General features: G+C 36.1%; 2 protein-coding genes across 2 annotated transcripts in view; one reads left to right on the top strand and one right to left on the bottom strand.

Annotated features, from left to right (window-relative positions):
- The window catches only part of LOC105162443 (protein HASTY 1), a gene marked incomplete in the record, with an annotated part of 19996 nt that extends 8389 nt beyond the window's left edge, over positions 1–11607 (top strand). The window contains 11 exon segments of the mRNA XM_011080452.2: positions 520–633; positions 771–897; positions 980–1149; positions 1234–1335; positions 4389–4492; positions 4580–4874; positions 5003–5247; positions 7419–7922; positions 8031–8325; positions 8439–8622; positions 11109–11607. Coding sequence (XP_011078754.1) covers positions 520–633; positions 771–897; positions 980–1149; positions 1234–1335; positions 4389–4492; positions 4580–4874; positions 5003–5247; positions 7419–7922; positions 8031–8325; positions 8439–8622; positions 11109–11188 — 2220 coding nt within the window.
- Positions 11908–13975, bottom strand: LOC105162601 (putative UDP-glucuronate:xylan alpha-glucuronosyltransferase 5). Its single transcript, XM_020694126.1, has 2 exons — positions 13228–13975; positions 11908–12851 (listed from the first exon to the last, which is right to left on the bottom strand). Exons 1-2 carry the CDS (start codon positions 13973–13975, stop codon positions 11983–11985), a joined length of 1617 nt encoding a protein of 538 aa, XP_020549785.1. The 3' UTR covers positions 11908–11982.

Consider the following 16060-nt stretch of genomic DNA (forward strand, 5'->3'; position numbering starts at 1 on the left):
CCCCAAGCTCATTTATAATCTAGCCCACCACTGCTGCAAGACCCTGTCCCTGATACTCAACCTCCTGCTCTAGCAGCATACACCTATATTACCCACCTGCCACCCCCATCCCCAACCTGCAAAAGCTATCCCCAGCATAACATGTGTATGTCTTTGTCGTTATGCCTGCGTGTGTATATGCACATATGCTTATTGGGGATATAAACATAAGAAAGAAAAAAAGAGATTCTGATACAGAAGCTCCGGCTTTTTTCGATTTGGATATTTATGGGTATAAATTGTCTGAAAAATTGCCACTTTTTTGGTTCAACCTGCACTGACAAGGGGGTGTAACTTCGCAATCATTAATTACTTCTGCTATTGTGCGTAAGATCAGAAGTGTCTACATAATTATCCCCTAATAGTGAAGAGCAAGTTTGACAAGGGGTTTATGATGGCAAGTAAAGTAGTGGAAAATTATATCAGATGCAAGATTTTATATGGAATACAAATATTGAAGGGCTCTCTTTGGCCTTGCAGTTGGAATTGATCCGTTTCATTGCATGTCACAAGCCCCTTGTAGCTGCTGCTAAAGTGTCTGAGAGAATTACTGAAGTTATAAAGAGCTTTATGGTTGTGCTTCTACCTACAAAGGTAAGTTTCAAGACCTTTCTTTTTCCCTGTGTTGGATCTTTAACATCTTTAATTTACTGGCAGCTTTATTCTTGTTTGATCACATGCTAACATTTTCTATCTCCTTTGTCCCGATTCTTATTGACTTTGGAATCAAGGATTTGGCCATGATAGAAAGCATGCATTTGGCTTTAGAAAATGTTGTCAGCTCAATTTTTGATGGATCAAATGAATATGGCAAGAACAGCACTGAAATTCAGCTTTCCTTGCATCAAATATTTGAAGGTTTGATGACTGCCACATCCATATATATGAAGCTTCTCTTTTGGTGTCTAACTTCTGCTGATCTGGTTACTGTCACCTGAAGGTCTGCTTCAACAGCTTATTTCATTGAAATGGACTGAACCAACACTGGTGGAAGTTCTTGGCCACTATTTAGATGCATTGGGTCCTTTCTTGAGGTACTACCCAGATGCTGTTGGCGCCGTAATCAATAAACTTTTTGAACTATTAACATCGCTACCCTTCATGGTTAAGGTTGTTTCTTGTCTTCTTTTGAGTATTGAATACAATTTACAACATGTTCCTTACACTTGCTCAAAACCCAATCAATGTCTGTAGGATCCTTCAACAAGCAGTGCTCGGCGTGCAAGATTGCAGATATGTACATCCTTCATTCGAATTGCTAAGGCTGCTAGCGAGAGCCTCTTACCTCACATGAAGGTACATGTCTCTCATTATTTCGTAAGATCTCATTTAGTTTTGATTAATTCAATAATGCAATAAAATATCTAATTTGTATTATGTGTCTCATCTGTTCAGTTCCCCATTTCTTTTAGTGTGGAATCTTGACTTGCAATACCATTACTTACCTAGACCTACTCTAGAATACACAAGAGAAATGCTCTGTGGAATTGTGGCACAATTAGTGAATGGACTCACTTCTGCACGTCTTGGGTGCCTGTCTAATAGAAATCAACTATTAGAAAGGGAAAACCATAAACAATACACAAGTTAAGAGATGCATGCTTTACAGCTGACTGAAAATGTTGTAGAAGTCCGCATTCTGTGGCAATGGTGAGGAATATGCTAATGTGGGATCACGAGCTAGTAGCTAGGGCACTTTTCCAAGATATTTTCTGGATTCGAGAATCGCTGATAACTGAAAGATCGTGGGGAATAAACAGATAAAGCACAAGTAAACATATAAAAATTACTTTTGTTGGTGGAATTTTCTTATGTGGCTTAAGGCTTTCGGTGCATTTGTGGTGTGAAGTATCTAGGGTCATGATGGATGAGTTCATGGGTTATTTAAAGTGCAGTGAGGGCAAGAATAGTCCTAGATTGTAAAGATTGAATCTGATTCACTTCCTCTTTCATTTAATTGGTTTTGGGGAGCTGGAAGCTGCTTTTTCCTTTTTTGTTGGTAGTATATCATAATTTTCCTGCATCGTTTTGCACCATCAACTCAAATTTCAAATGAGAGGGTTTTAAGTGTTAAAACTCTGGGAGAAAGGTGGTTTCATAGCTGGTTTGGGAAATGTGCAAATTTCGGTTTTGTGTTTGATAAAGTAAAATTGTGCTGCTATATTCTTACGGGATAGTACCAGATTTGTTTGGCTTATTCTGGACTATTGTTTTTTCTGTCGTTGTCCTGTTGCAATTCTCTAATCATCTTGTTAAATCTTTTTTTTTAAAAATAATCATCTTGTTATCTAGACTTATGTTTCCTGCCTTTAAATACTTCTTCCTGTTGAAGCCCTCATAAAGGAAAATAATTCTCCTAATCTTGTAGGGTTCACGCTGTTCTGATAGCCCTCAATTACGCATAACGAACAGCATGTCTGAGTCCTGATATTTGTGAAGAAATTTTGTTTTTCTTCTACTTGAAACTAAGTGTATATGATGAGTACTTTTGTTTTATGACTTTCTTCATTGAGATGATGATTATGGGTCTCTAATTGTCATTAACGACTCATGGTGCAACATTATCCGGATTCTTGGGGCATGGCACAGTGCACGCCTTATTGAAGGAAGGATCAGTATTACATCCTTTTCATTATATCTCCAAAATACAAGTATTCTGAACAAATATATCGGACAAAGAAAAAATTATGAAGATAAGAAAGAAACAAATTTCTGTGGCACGAGTAACTCACTATAAAAAAGCGAATTCAACAGTTAATCTAAAAGGAAAGGAAAAATGAGGGAAAAATGCTTGCTACAGAAATTTCAGCAAATTCAGAAAAAAAGGGAGTATAAATGTTAAAGAAAGATTGAAGGAAAAAACAAGATACTGATGAACAGCAACTGAAAGAATAGAAGAAGGTGCAGGCTAGATTGGGGTAAAAGAAGAGAATGTAAAAATGTGAGAAGAAGGGAGAGTAGAGAAAACAAGAAAGAGAGTAAGTAGCAAGAAGAACTTGGAGAAGAAGCTATTCTTGAGGACTTTACGGGGTAACTTATCTGGAGCCTAGGGTGCTTTTGTATTTTGTGCTGGATATCTCATTGAAGGCCAGCACAGTGCCCCATGCAGCTGTGTGAGCAAGGTGCACTTTTTTGTGAATATGTGCAGAGGCTGCGTCTCCCGTGCCTTTAGCTGTGGCTTACTCTTTTCAACTATTCCTTCTCTATTACTTAATACGCTTTTTTTATTATTTAGCTATGGTAGGCTTGAGATTAGTTAGACTTTCAGATTAGCTGAACTTAAATTAAAAGTTCAAGAAATGGTTCTACTGTTACTTTGTAATGCACAATTTGTTAGCTCTGGGGAGGAAAATGTTTAAATACTCTGCAGACAACTAGTGACTTGGTACCATATTTATCGTTTCAAAGACCTTTTTTGTTGTTAAGGTTTAATCAACTTGTACTATAAGCTTTGCTCATCCTTGCTTTTAGTTGCACACCCCCACTGTTTTAGAGGGTGCATGCTGATAATGACTTGGCTGACCTGTGATGACCATGCTAGTGGGCACTCTAATGTTGAAGATCATCAGCCGATGACACATGGTGTTGAGAGAAAAGTTGCACTTGCTATATTGTTGCAATTTTTGGAAATTAGACATTTGAATAAGGGCAGATATGTTTTGAAATGTGGCAGGGATAGTGAGAAAAGTTGCACTTGCTATATTGTTGCAATTTTTGGAAATTAGACATTTGAATAAGGGCAGATATGTTTTGAAATGTGGCAGGTATAGTGTTCTGGATCCTTCTCGTAATCTCAAGCACAGGGCTGGAAACGGTTGTTACTAATTGTACAATCTACTGGGCTTAGCCGTACCCATAAATTGATTGGCTCTAATTCCATCATAGACTTGTAGTCGAACTTGTGACACTAACCCCGAAGAGTTATATGCATATGGCGACGTGGATGAACTGAGTGTGGTCTAGCTTGTTAGTATTGTGTCTCTAACTAATCATAATAGATATGGCAATCAATTTTTATTGGGGTTACGCCTATGGATGAACCTATGAACTGAACTTGAGGGGCTGTCCTTAAATCAACTTTAGGTAACATTCAAGTTTGCTGATTGCACAAGCAGCAGACATTGTTGAAATCTGGTTGAAGATGGTTTATCTATAGCCATCATCCTTGGCATTATATGGACTTTACTTTCTTTTTGTGAATCTTGATGTCTTAGTAGTTAGTGATATTTGGGATTCAAATGAACATACTGTAATACTAGACACAATGTTTCCCTACTCATATGAATTTAGATAGGTAGAATTTGGTAAAACAATGCAATTTCTTCATTTATATTAGTAAATGTCTACAGGGAATCGCGAGCACTATGACATATTTGCAAACGGAAGGTGTTTTACTACGTGCGGAGCAAAATCTTCTAGGTGAAGCATTTCTTGTTATGGCTTCTTCTGCTGGGTAATCACATGATGGAGAAAGAGTTTTTGTACATTTCTTGTGAGGTTTGTGTAATCCAACTGATTTTATGAATTGCTAAACTTCCAGGGTGCAACAGCAACAAGAAGTTTTGCTCTGGTTGCTAGAGCCTTTGAGCAAACAATGGACTCAATCAGAGTGGCAAGAAGCATACTTAACTGACTCAACCAGCTTAGTTCGCCTTTGTGCCGACACAAAGTTTATGTGGTCAGTCTTCCACACAGTAACATTCTTTGAGAAGGCACTTAAGAGGAGTGGTTTTAGGAAAGGTAGTCCGAGTTCAGAGAACAGTTCAAAAACAAATTCTCCTGCTGAGCACCCAATGGTTTCCCATCTCTCGTGGATGCTGCCGCCTCTTCTTAAAGTAAGGATGCGGTGCTTGATATATCTATTGCAACTTTTCTATTGATTTCTGGTAATAAGCGTTTCCAAATTGGATGATCTTCTTCTAATACATCAAATCGATGATTATGGTGCATTTGTAATGACCAGCTACTTCGTGCGATACATGCTCTTTGGTCTCCTTCTGTTGCACAAGCACTTCATGGAGAAATGAGGGCGGCGATGTTAATGAGTGATGTTGAAAAGGCCGGTCTTCTTGGAGAAGGAAAGGTTAAACTGCCCAAGGGTGCATTAACTTTTCATGATGGATCTCAGTTTGATATCAGCAGGGAAGCTTATTCAGAGCCTAATGAAGCTGATATAAGAAATTGGTTGAGAGGAATAAGAGATAGTGGGTACGTGATTTTACTTTTGATGGCAACATTTCAGGCCAAATATCAATGAATTATATTAAAGTTTAAATGACATACTTTCTACGTTTGAACTTCTTTCGCTCAGAGTCTATTCCTTGTTTCTGCTTCTGCACCTGTTGATCTAAGAAAATATCGAATAGAAGAAAAAGAAAATTGACAGGCACAAACATGATGCTCATACTGTCTCTGTGGTTTGACTTTCAGGCTGGTTTGTGGTTTGAGTTGACATTTTCAAGATATCCCGGGAGAATACATGTTATATATATAGTCCGTTTGAGGCTAGGGTAAAATTTAGAAGTTCCTAGCTTTGTCTACCTTTTTCTTCTTTTCTTATCCAAAATAAAATCGCGAGTTTCTTTCATTGAACTGAGGGTAGTAATGTTTTCCTAAACTTCAAATTTGCTTTCTCAAGCTATTGTAGGTCTTATTGTAGAATACAAGAATGAGAAATAAGTGTTGGGAGAAACAGAAAGGAGATCAAGTAATGAAATTCTGCCATCTGAATCTATCCTCCTAGACCTTGATCATGTTAGTTGTACCACTTACCTGCATCCTTATCAATGACAAAATTTCACTGATCTTCACTCACTTCTCACCTCCTTCACCATTGAGTTCCATTGTCCCCATCGCTTTATCAAGTTATTGCTGGAACACAAACTTACTGACCATCTCTGATCACTACGTATGCAAATTGAAACTTTCTTCACTGTCAGATATGACAGATCCAATGGAAGATGAATGGATCTGTTGTTGAACTTCGTGGAATGGATTAACTTTGGCACAATCCAAGTTGCATCCAACCAGGATGGTGGAAATTATTTTGATTCATCACTTGGAACCTACTTGACTCTTTTTCTATCTGCATCTCTGACAGTGATGCAATAATAGATTCTGATTGACGTGATTCTTATGGTTCTGTCAAAGATCTCTCAGCCCAGAGTGGTGCTTACGATGTTGGGCTTAGGTTGTTGAATGTTGGTTTGGCATTCATGTAAGCTTTTCCCTGCAACGGTTTAGAGAGTGTGGGTATTGTAGTTGTATACTGAAAGCAGGCCGGCAGTGAGTTGGTAGGTATCACAATCACAGAGTTCTAGCAAGAAAATATTTCTGTTGAAATTTGAGTTACCATTTGATAGAATCAAATATTATAGAGAAAAAATTCCTCCGATGTCTATCCCCTGAATCATTCTCACTTGGTTCGGGATAAATCCATTTTTAGTCCTCAAACATTAACTTTTTCGTTAAATTTAATGGAAATTTCATTTAAAATGAAAAAAATTGCTATTTTCCTAGTGGTGTTTCTCATGTAGTACTCTAATGCATCCATTTTTCTTATTTTTTTTCAAAACTTCAAAAGGGGGTAAACAAAAAAAAAATATAAAATTTAAGCAACAAATTTTGTAAGTAATCTTAACAAAAAATCGTCAATAATAGGAAAATTGTCAATAAATTTTAGAAAATTTGTTGCTCTAGTTTTTTTTTTTTTGGTTTATTCTCTTTTGAAGTTTGAAAATAGGAAAAAGGAATGCACCGGAGGACAACTTGAAGAACACCACAAAATGGGAGGACAATAGCAATTTTTTCCACTTTAAATGAAATTTCCGCTAAGTTTAATGGAAATGTTAACGGAAGGACAAAAAGTTCCAAAAAAGTTAAAGTTTGAGTTCCAAAATTGCAACCTTAAATTGTTTGAGAACCAAAATTGCATCAGTGACTATATTTGAATAAAAAATGCATTTATCTCCACTTGGTTCTTACTTCAAATTCAGAATAATATTGACAGTCTGTCTTTTTACTTTTTATTTTTATAATTTGTTTGTTCGTGATATTTTTTCTAACTTTATCTCCTACTGTCCTTTCTGTTGATAAAAGTCAATTCTTACAGCATCAGTCAAAGCTTCCTTCTTGTAGATGTTAATATTACAATGTAGGAAGACATGGTCTTTCTCCCTAGTCGTATGGAGTCTATGGACTCTTTTCTGAAATAACTCTCATGGACTTATAGAAAAAGAGTGATCCTATGATTCCCATCCATAAACATTTGTCAGCTCTTATGTTAGCAGTTGCAGATGGCTTTATTATAATCTCCTGTCCCGAATAGTTATGTTAATGTGGACAGCGAATTTTATCTAATTAAATTTCTCGTGCTGTAGGTATAGCATATTAGGTTTATCTGCAACCCTCGGAGATTCCTTTTTCAGATGCATGGACCCTCATTCTATTATTTTGGCATTGATGGAAAACATACAGCACATGGAGTTCAGACATATAAAACAGCTGGTACACTTGGCTTTAGTTCCCCTGGTTAAATTCTGTCCCTCAGATCTGTGGGATGCGTGGCTGGAAAAACTCCTGCATCCATTATTTCTTCATGTTTGGCAAGCTCTTACCTGTTCATGGTCTAGTCTTTTACGAGAAGGCAAAGCAAAAGTTCCTGACCTTCATGGGGTACTTGCTGGATTGGACTTAAAAGTGGAAGTCATGGAGGAAAAGCTTCTTAGAGATCTAACACGTGAGATTTGTTCTCTTTGCTCTGTTCTTGCTGCTCCTGGGCTGAATGCTGGGCTTCCTTCATTAGAACAGGCTGGTCAAGTAAGCCAGATGGACGATTCTTCTATGAGAGACTTGGAGGCCTTTGCTTCTACTTCTATGGTTGGGTATGTTCCTTGAAACTGTAACCTTTTCTTTGGAATCAACTTCTTATGTATGGTTAATGATTAATGATTAATGTACAAGGTCCTTCATGTCACCTATTTCCTTTGCAGATTTGTATTGAATAAAAAAGATCTTGCAGTTCCAATCTTGAAAATATGCATCGAAGCATTTGGATGGACTGATAGTGAAGCTATGTCTAAAGTTACTTCTCTTTGTGGACTAGTGATTCTCCTTGCAATTTCAACAGATAATGTGGAACTTAGAGAATTTGTATGCAAAGATCTGTTTTCTGCTATCATCCAAGGTTTAACCCTCGAATCAAATGCTATTATAAGTGCTGAGTTAGTTGGTCTTTGTCGTGAGATCTTCATTTATTTGTCCAATAGAGATCCATCACCCAGGCAGGTATGACAAGTCCCTTTTACCACTGTACTGTATGTGAGATAAATTATGGCTGACTGCTTATATGATGTCTTACACAGCTGATCCAACATAATCCTTCCTGTTCTTTATTGCAGATTCTGCTTTCTCTCCCATGCATCACCCTACAAGATCTACTTGCCTTTGAAGAAGCTTTGTCAAAGACAGGTAGCCCCAAGGAGCAAAAGCAACATATGAAAAGTCTTCTAATAATGGCAACAGGAAACAAGTTGAAAGCTCTTGCAACTCAGAAGGCGGTAAACATCATTACAAATGTCACAAGTAAGTGATCTACATGTGAATACTGCATACTTACCTGCCCACAGAGAGAGAGAGAGAAAGAAAGAGAGGAAAAGCAAAAGTGAACAAACATAGAAAAAATGGAAAATGGAATAGGATTGGTGATTAGAATTCTTGTGATACACATCCTTAAGTATTGGACTACATAAGACGTGCATTAGTTGTTTGGTGGTGATACACTTTTTACCAGTCATTAATTTTTAATAGAAGAAAGCTTGTAATCAAAATTGTCAATGTGCTATATATTTATTTATTTCAACCACTTATTGTTTGTACTACTGGGATGGGACTATTAACTGATTTATTAGGCCACACCACCTCATAGGCTGGCGTAGAATCAATGATTAGTCATTCAAATTAGATTGTGATGAATCTCAATCCTAATTAGGAGCTATGGAGTTTGCCCTGTTCAGTATCCCAGCTATACCGTGATGATATTAGACCTTTAGTGTGGGGATGGCTGTGCGGCAAGGTTGGAGCGGACTTGATTCCTGGGCCACTTATTCTTGACATTGGGTGAAGTCCGCCCCCATCAAAATCTGCAACCTGCCCTAGTTGTCACCCTTCCCGATCCTTCCCACCCTGTTGGACTTGGTTAATCATAGAAGTGATATTTTTTTAAGTACCTTCTTAACTCAAATTACATGACATTCATCATATGAACTATCAAATAACTAAGAGTAACAAAGCTCTCTAGTTCACCAATTCATGTGATTTTTCATAATGATTGTGCTAGATCTAATTGCACAACCACTAAATATTTATTCCACAGCATAGGTTAATTTTTAGATCATTTATCCTTATTAATACATTAAAAGTGGCATTAGCACCTTAATTTTGGAATATATAAGTTATTGATAGTTGGGAATAATGTCATCTAGCTCAATATTTTCTTGCTCTAACTAGTCTTGGAAGTGTGTGAGTATCAGAGGTCAAATTCCTAAAACCTAGCAAATATATTAATGGATATTAATAATATGTACAGGGCAGGTTCACCATAAAACTGGAGACCCCAAACCTGGGTAGGTCCATAGAATTACACATTGAACCAACCCTAACACCTGTTTAATTGGCCTTGAATGGGCTGGCTTGGGCTGGGGCATCGGTTTACCCAGGCCTATTGCTAAGCATGTATTAATGTTATCTGTTACTACTAAAAGGCAAACAATGCTATAAGTGCACCGTAATTGAGATTTCATGAACGTCAATATGTTGCAAGCATTTACGGAAGCTCCTAAATGGCTGCCGAATAAATTTGTGGACAGACACCCAATTTGTTTAAGAGTAAAAATATAACACTGATGGTTTGCTTAAGGTACAGATGTTTTAGAGCAAATTTATATACTTTCTAAGTCTCAAATTTTCAGAATTTGAGTCTTCCCTTTGTTCCTCAATGCTTATGGAATTTCTCTTTTGAATGACTGCTATGAAACTAGTTCTGCCTGATTCGTATAATCGTGCAAATTTTGTTGGTATCATATCTTTTTTGTGTACCAGTATGAATAACTTGGTGTTTAAGTGTTGGTCTTTTACTTTGAAACAACTAAAATATTCCTATTTTAATTATGACATGAAATAAATTATGGGGTAAACAAGTGAGGGGGAAAAAAGGCGGAAGTAATTATCTTATTATTTTGTTATCAACATCTCCTCTTAGTAGAAGCCCCCTGTGCCTAGGGCTGACCCTGACTTAGTAGAGTGATAAATCAACATCTTATAGGGCTGCTGCTTAGAGTTGAGACCAATTGGACAAGGACCTTTTGAACAAATTTAACAAAATTTATGTCATGTGCAAGGCATGTTGAAAATAGTAGGTAGTAATTCTTGTGTTTTATATGCAGATGCTAATTTTACTTATTTATTAGTGTAACGTGATTTACTGTAAACTGTCCCATTTGCAATTATATATTGAACTATTTGTTGTCTAATTTAATTGACACGAATGTAAATATGTATATTTAAATCTGCCATTTTTAACAGTGTCAATTTTGGTCCTCAAGTTTTGAAAATTAGATCAATCCTTTTTATATTTTGATGGTTGAAAATTTTATATATCGACATGTCCAATTTCCTTAACATAGACTACAGGAACTGCATCAACGGATGTATCTGAATGAACATAGTTTTGCCTCGTGTATAAGGAAATCCTTATAAGAATCATTGAAGGCATGCAATGCATCTCTAGTTTGTTTGTATGATTGAAACTTGATTGCGAGTATGACCGATGATTGTATTACGAATTGATAAATGAAGCAGTATAAAAACGATAGCTTATTCTACTGTGGGCATTTCAAGTTTAGTGCTGGCCGATGTTGATTTCAGTTCAGTGGTTAAGAAACTCAGATAAGGAAGCTGACCTATTCTTCATTGGTGCCCACCCTTGATAACCAGACCATGTTTCTAAGTTGATTAAGTCATTTATGATACTATTTTTGTGCTTCCACTGGTCATAACCATTGACTTTTTAGTGAGGAATCGCAATTCAGATGCTGCTCCAGATTCCAGCCTTGATGAAGGGGATGCCATTGGATTGGCTGCAATTACATAAAGACAATATCTTACTGCAAATTCTGTCACATAGTTTTACAAAGGAAAAATAGTCCACTTAAGGTAAGAGATACCAAAGTAAAGAGAGGCAGCTTCTATTTTCTCGAGGCTACTACTGATCACATTTGTAAATTTGCCAGATACGAGTTGCTAATGATGAGATTCAGCTTATATTTATAGTATTTATCTGTCTCATTGCTGGTAGAAGGAAACCAGTCCATGTTTGTACCTGTTTTCTGACTCCTACATGCACTGAATGCTTGTATCAGCTTGTCTCTGGAGTTTCCGATATTGTAATGTAATATAGCTCAAGTTTGGGGGCTGTTGTGAAAAATTGCGCAGCTAGTTTGGTCCACTGCTGCAGTCTTCCATTTCTTGGACTGTCAAATATCTGGTTAATGGTTTCAGATATCTGTTGTAGATTTCAGGATTTGTAATACATTTATATATGTGTGTGTGTGTCAATCGATAAACAAATTAACAATATAGTAGGTTTTTTAGTTTCAACATATTTTTTTTTATAGTTGCAACTTCTACCAAATTTATTCCAAAATATATAGAATCATACGAAATTAAAGGGTAAGGATCAAATAGAAGGCATTTTCATTTAATAGAAATGTCAAAAATATTTTTCAAATTGTGGTGAAGATTTAATCTGGTTAAATGTTTCTATGGATTAATAACCCAAGGGCGCAAAATGCAAATCCACGTCTACACGTCAAAGTAAACAAGAATGTCTAGATGATAAAATATACTTTGCAACAGAAAATTCGATCCTCTATTACCATTTCGTTGTTACAAATTGTCGACAAACTTTCTACCAAATCTGCCATTAAAATCCATTGTTGCTATGTGCATTCTTTTTCTAGCTTCCATTTCTGGAGTCAACACACAATGAACTCTAAGTATACTGGGCATGCTATTGTACACTTGCCTCCATATCCGATGAGCTGAATCACTTGCAAACCGCTTATTTTCAGGCACATCCCAGTTGCAATCGTAGTCCTGATCTTGACGGCACATCCACGGCTTGAATCCTAAGTAATGCAAAGCATAGACATCTTGAGGGATGAGTTCATGCATTGAGTAATTAGGCAGGAGATTGAAATCCTTGAGAAAATTCAGCTTAGTCGGCCACCGATGCCACCACATGAACATTTCGTTAAGGAATCCCTGGTCTCCCCCGTTGTAAGATGCCACCTTGATTCTTTGTCTCATGAGGGTCTCAAACGTGCAGTTTGATGGCTCAACCAACATGAATCCGGAGTTGAAGACGTACCGGCTGTTCCCAGCTGCTGATAGTTGTGGGTAAATGAAGAATTCATCTGTGTTTCGCAGAACTATGAAGTCAGAGTCGATGAATATAAGCTTGCTGTATTCTGTGAGTTGCCATATCCGGAGTTTGCTGTAGTTCCACTCATTATACGTTTCACTTCTTGCATGAGGGCTGCGGATTCGTGTTATGTGCTTGATTTTCCATCCTGCTGCTTTTAGCCCTTGTAAGGATTTCGTGGATATTGAATCGTCTACGAGCAGGATGAGGTCTTTAGTAGAGTTTGATCTAATTATGCTTTGAGCCAAAGCTATTGCACCGCAGACGTAATCTTCTGATGAATGAAGTACACTAACATAAGCTTCTTTTGCCTTGTCCCTTCCGTCTTGGCCTGCCAGAAGATCATGAAGCAAAGAATGATTGGCCTTTAAGATATTTATGAGACTTTACTTGAAAAAGACAATAACCCCACAAACCAATTTTGTCTCCCTTTCTTTCTGGTCTAAATCTCAGACAGTTTTTTATCAATGATCCACATAATGAATCGGGCCGTTATAGGAAAAATATCATTTTTCGTCCCATATTTTGTCAGTTTTTGTTAGTATATTGACAGAAAGGAGCACATGATCTACAAAAAGAACAAGATGTCACATTGATCCCTACCATGCCATACATGCTAAAATTTATAACTCAAATCAACAATGATTTAATTTGAAAAGCACCAAAAATGGGTACATACATATGACAAAAAATGATATAAATGTAACCTGGTTCTGCAATGGGAGGGGCAAGCTGACATGAGCCAACAGGCATGAGCACCTTCTGCTTCAGTTTTCCCAAGTCAGGCCTATAAACCCAAGACTTCCCTTCATGCCATAGCAGGTCATCGCATCGAAAAATCTCCCACATAGGACCACATGATCCTCCAAACACAGCAAATACTTTGTGGTCATCAATCCCATTAACATTCTTTCTCCCACTTCTTACCAACAAGTTAGCTACCATCAAATTCACTTGTAACCTTAGAACATCATCGTAATTTCTACCGCGGCCTCTCCTTCCTTCTCCACATGGAACGTTGGCCACAACCACGTCTAGGTCATCGTACTTGTCAAACTGTGGCATCGGGATATACGGGCACCTGGTTGAGTCCCATGGTAAAGTTTCATCAACCCACTCTGGGAATAGGTCATTCCACTTTACTTCCTTAGAAACAGGTTCAAAGAGTATGTTCACCACCTCTACTTCTTCTTCGTATACCATTTTTTCACTGAATGATCCGTTTGCAACGTGAAGTAAACCGATTTTGATCTTTTTTCTATTCATCTTTCTTGCCACAACTTGGTACCATCGAGGGGTACTTCTACTTAATCTTGAGGCAAAGTTTATGTTTATAGACATGATTTCATTTTCATGTCTATCAATCTTGTAAAGCTTTTCACTGTATAGTATGGTTAGGAAAAGGAGGGTGAGAGAGAATATGAGGAGAGAGAAGCTAAAGAGATTTGTTGTCATGATCATTGGGGTTGATACTAAGGTTTTGAGGGCATATTTATGCAAGAATTGTTTACTTTCTCTTTGCTGATTAATAGCCTTACAAAGCATGTGCAGTAAATGTTAAAGATTCTGTTAAATTGCCAAAGTATATATGTAATGGTTCACAGAAATGGATATTGACAATAATTCTAGGTGGGAATCTCCATATGTTAACAAAATTTTTACAATGAATGTTGTAATAAAACACAGGAAGGGGGATTGTTTCAATTTTCTTGATGCAAGGAAATCATGCTTGTGGTTTTAAATGCAGTAACACCATTATCAAACTCTGGAGTAAGACCCGCCCTTCTAGGTAGGTTCTTCTCATACATCCATCTTTTCAACTGTTTTAACATGATGGGTGCTACACACACACACATATGTATATATTATAATATTAAATTTAACTGACAAAAGTATAACAAATATAATTAATTGACAAATAAAGAGTTAAAGTTGTTACCTGACGAAAATAACTTTAAATATCTATCAAAATTTGAGACAGATTTAAGAATGAGAGTATAAAAGTATTACTGGGATAGTAAGAGATCAAGAAATTCGAGGGAGATTGAAGAAATAAAGAGAATATAAGAAGAATGGAAGAAGATAGTGAGATTAAATCGAAAGAGGGGTATATATATAGATAGGAAAATTTGGAGCGGTTTTGGAACGATTCCTGGAACACAAAAATAGCAGTTAAAACTAGTCGTTTGTTTACGATCTATACTGTATTTGTAACGGTCTTAGGACCTCATATTGGAATGATTTTCTATTTGTTGAAATATATTCGTTTCTTCTGTTTTTGGAACGACCTTAGAAATACATTATTATAATTACACAAAACCATGCCAACTTAGAACTAATTTAGTCACGACTTTTGTAACACAACAGGTTTTTTAGTAGAAATCATACTTAAGAATGGGTGTTATAATACTAGTACAAAGTCGTTCCAAATTGCACCTTATTTTGGAATACATTTACTAATTGTCATTTTTTTTTACATTCTTTGTTTTACAATTAGGAACGGTTATCTCAAGATCGTTACTAACTTTAATAAAGTATTCCAAATACAATTCCAATATTCTATCATTCCAAAATTGGACCGGTATTTGGGACGAACATTGTAATAGTTTTTTTGTAATACATGTAGTAATGATTTTGCTGTGCCAAAAAAAATAACATATAAAAAATGAGGATCATGACGTCATCGACCACCCAACTGTTCCTCTTGAGTGCTAAACCTATTCCTAAATAGGCACGGGCTTTGGAACAGTCGGGTGATTCGTGCCAAATCCTGTTTTATTTATTTATTTATTTTTTTGTAGTATATGTACATCGTTACCCTATAATTGATTTATTATAGGTAGAAATTACTTTTTCTGACCAAACTACATTTGTACATCTTCACACACTAATTTGAGTAGGTATATTTTTACTCTTATAAGGGGTAATTTGGTCAGAAAAATCTTTGTTTGACCTACAATTAGTTAGTAATAAGTCAATTAAATTTAGAATATATCGATATTACTAGTAGGAAGGAAAAAAGAATTGAAGTAAAATTATATATGAATAATAGGATAAATAAAAACAAAATATGTACTTTTTTGACCTCATTCTTTTACTTTTATCGCCCAATTTTTGACAAAAAAAGAAGTTGAACTCCAGAGTGATTTCATATAGAATCACTTTTATTTTCTTTCCAACTATTCTTTCTAACAAAACACTAAGTTTTTATATATATCTATTTTTACTTTTATTTTTTTTTATATACCCATTTTTCACGCTGACCAAACAAATCCTAAAGCAAGTATATTAAAACTTAAGATTTGACCCATAAAGAATTTTTTGGACTGACGAACTGACTAAACTAAACCCAAGACTCGAGGGATTGAACCCATTATAGTTGATTTTAATTTTTAAAATATTAAAAATATATTCTTTTAAAATATATTGTTACAATAACTTTCTTGAATATGAAAAATAATATTATTGAAAATAAAATATCTTTTAATTAATTTATATCCACCCATTTCAGACTTAGAAAATTTAAAACTTCCAAACTAT

The sequence above is a fragment of the Sesamum indicum genome, linkage group LG5, assembly GCF_000512975.1.
Source record: "Sesamum indicum cultivar Zhongzhi No. 13 linkage group LG5, S_indicum_v1.0, whole genome shotgun sequence".
NCBI classification, from domain to species: Eukaryota; Viridiplantae; Streptophyta; class Magnoliopsida; order Lamiales; family Pedaliaceae; genus Sesamum; species Sesamum indicum.